This window comes from Borostomias antarcticus (assembly GCF_949987555.1).
Source record: "Borostomias antarcticus genome assembly, chromosome: 18".
NCBI classification, from domain to species: Eukaryota; Metazoa; Chordata; class Actinopteri; order Stomiiformes; family Stomiidae; genus Borostomias; species Borostomias antarcticus.
The window spans coordinates 9796926-9798926 of record NC_140251.1 but is presented as its reverse complement, the minus strand read 5'-3'; the positions used below and the strand labels follow the sequence as shown (position 1 = coordinate 9798926).

The following is a 2001-nucleotide window of genomic DNA, read 5'->3' as shown; positions in this document are numbered from 1 at the left end:
GAATGTGCCTGTTACACTGTCAGCATTCCAAATATAACAGACTTTTAATTCAATATGTGTTAGTTCATAAACTTTGTAGTAATTTCCTTCCTACACAAAGTTACCATGTAGATTCCGAATATGTGATCTGTTTATCAAAATAAAGCCTGTTTGAAAATGTGTCGAGATGTTTTCGGACTGCCCCGGCAGGTTCTGTAGCTAAATCAGGAATCATTGTTCAAGGGTGCTAGCCGGCTATGGCTTTCATCACTTAGACAAGAGACGCGCCATTTGTTTATGTCTGTTGCATAGCAACAGCCACACCGGGGACGGGACTTCTCATTCATTTGACCCTGAAGAATCAGTGAGTGCTGATAGCACTAAACGCCTCAATACTGACTAATTCCATTAAGTATAGGCCTAACTGCTCCTCCTCCCTCTCTTCCTCAGATCATGGCAGACTGGGACAAGATTCTGAAGAGCTTGGCCATAATGGAGGCCGACTATCCCAATTACGGAAGTGTGGTCATGACCCGGTCAGTGGGCGATGAGGCAGGAGAAGTGGCTAGGGCCGGTACTACTGTAGTCAAGGGTTTATTGATGACCCACTGAAAACTGAACAGGTTGTTGCTCTCTCTTCCTCTCTCTTCACAGTCTATTTACCCAGCACCCATACACCCAGAAGATGTGGCCCAAAATGGCGGACATCGCCAAAGCCGACCTGCGTAACGATGCGCACGTAACTAACGTCGGCGCCCAAGTGGTGCAGAAATGGGCCGAGATGATCAAGGCCAAGGGCAGCCACATGAATATCCTTAGATCAGTGGCCCACATTCATGCCGCCAAATACGGTATCCCCATCAACTACATGAAGGTGAGGACTGACCCCTCCCTCTTCTTCAAGTCTCTTATCTTGTCTTCTTCAAGTCTCTCTTTTCTTTGTCTTCGGCGCATGCATGACAGTATCTTGAGTTGACCAATTGGTTGAACAGCTAATCTTGAGTGTCTTGATAAAATAAAATCTTACCAAATATAATGATCCTCACCCCAGCTTATGCCTGCGACCATCCGCGAGGTGTTGGGTGACATGGCCGGGCTGGACGGGTCAGGGAAGCTAGCCCTCAAGAAGATGATGGATGTGATCATCACCGACATGAACATGAACTACCAAGAGTTGGGCTATGTGCACCTTTCTTGCTAAAATCTACAACCTCAGGGGTCACACTAGAGAAAACACAACGTCTGCTTACTTATTTTATTGGGAGGTGGGGAACGGTGGTGTCAAGTCCATATAATAAGTGCAACTATATTGAATAATGCCGTTCAAAGTTCTGTTTTGCCTAACTATAAGTAATTAACACTTTCATGTCGTGGTTTTCTTTCTGTTGATTGTGACTCTCCATCAGACTGGGTTTGTTTAGTAAATATTCAGGTAATTTCCATTGCAACATGACAAGCACAGTACCATTGTCAGAATTACATAAAATTTTATTACCAACATGTTATGTATACTGTCCTGTCTTTGATGAGTTTCTTCATTCATTAGGCTATTTAGATTCAAACTCGGAAATCCCACATTTTCAACCCCTATTTCAACAATGCAGTCCACAACGACACTACGATATACAATCAATAAATAGCGCTAAACCAGTGAAGACTAATTAATTTCAACCCGTATTTACCAACCCATGATAGACATATTCGATTCAAAGCACACGCTACCACGACTGCCCAATGGCTCAATTGATAGTGTTACAGACTTGTAATTCAAGGGCGTGGGTTCGGTTCCCTAGTCCCTACTGTCGGAAAGACATGGAAAGGATTCTCCGTCTTAAAGAAGGAAAGGCATTGTTTTATTTGTAGTAGGCTATTATTATTATAAGGTAACAACAACAATGATGATACAGTCGCCCCTCAAGGTCTGTATACACTTATAAAATAGTTGGTGATGTCCTAGGAAAATTCCTATCTTCCTAATAGCCTACAATAGCGGAGGGAGGTTGAGCATAATCAGTTTGTTGG

At 43.2% G+C, this 2001-nt stretch overlaps 1 protein-coding gene across 1 annotated transcript; it reads left to right on the top strand.

Moving 5' to 3' along the window:
• Positions 1 to 432: 432 nt before the first annotated feature.
• On the top strand, positions 433 to 1180 carry LOC311320874 (myoglobin-like; the record flags this gene model as incomplete). The annotated part of the gene is made up of 3 exons (XM_084452742.1): positions 433 to 515; positions 634 to 853; positions 1031 to 1180. 3 exons carry the CDS (start codon positions 433 to 435, stop codon positions 1178 to 1180), a joined length of 453 nt encoding a protein of 150 aa, XP_084308868.1.
• Positions 1181 to 2001: the final 821 nt, after the last annotated feature.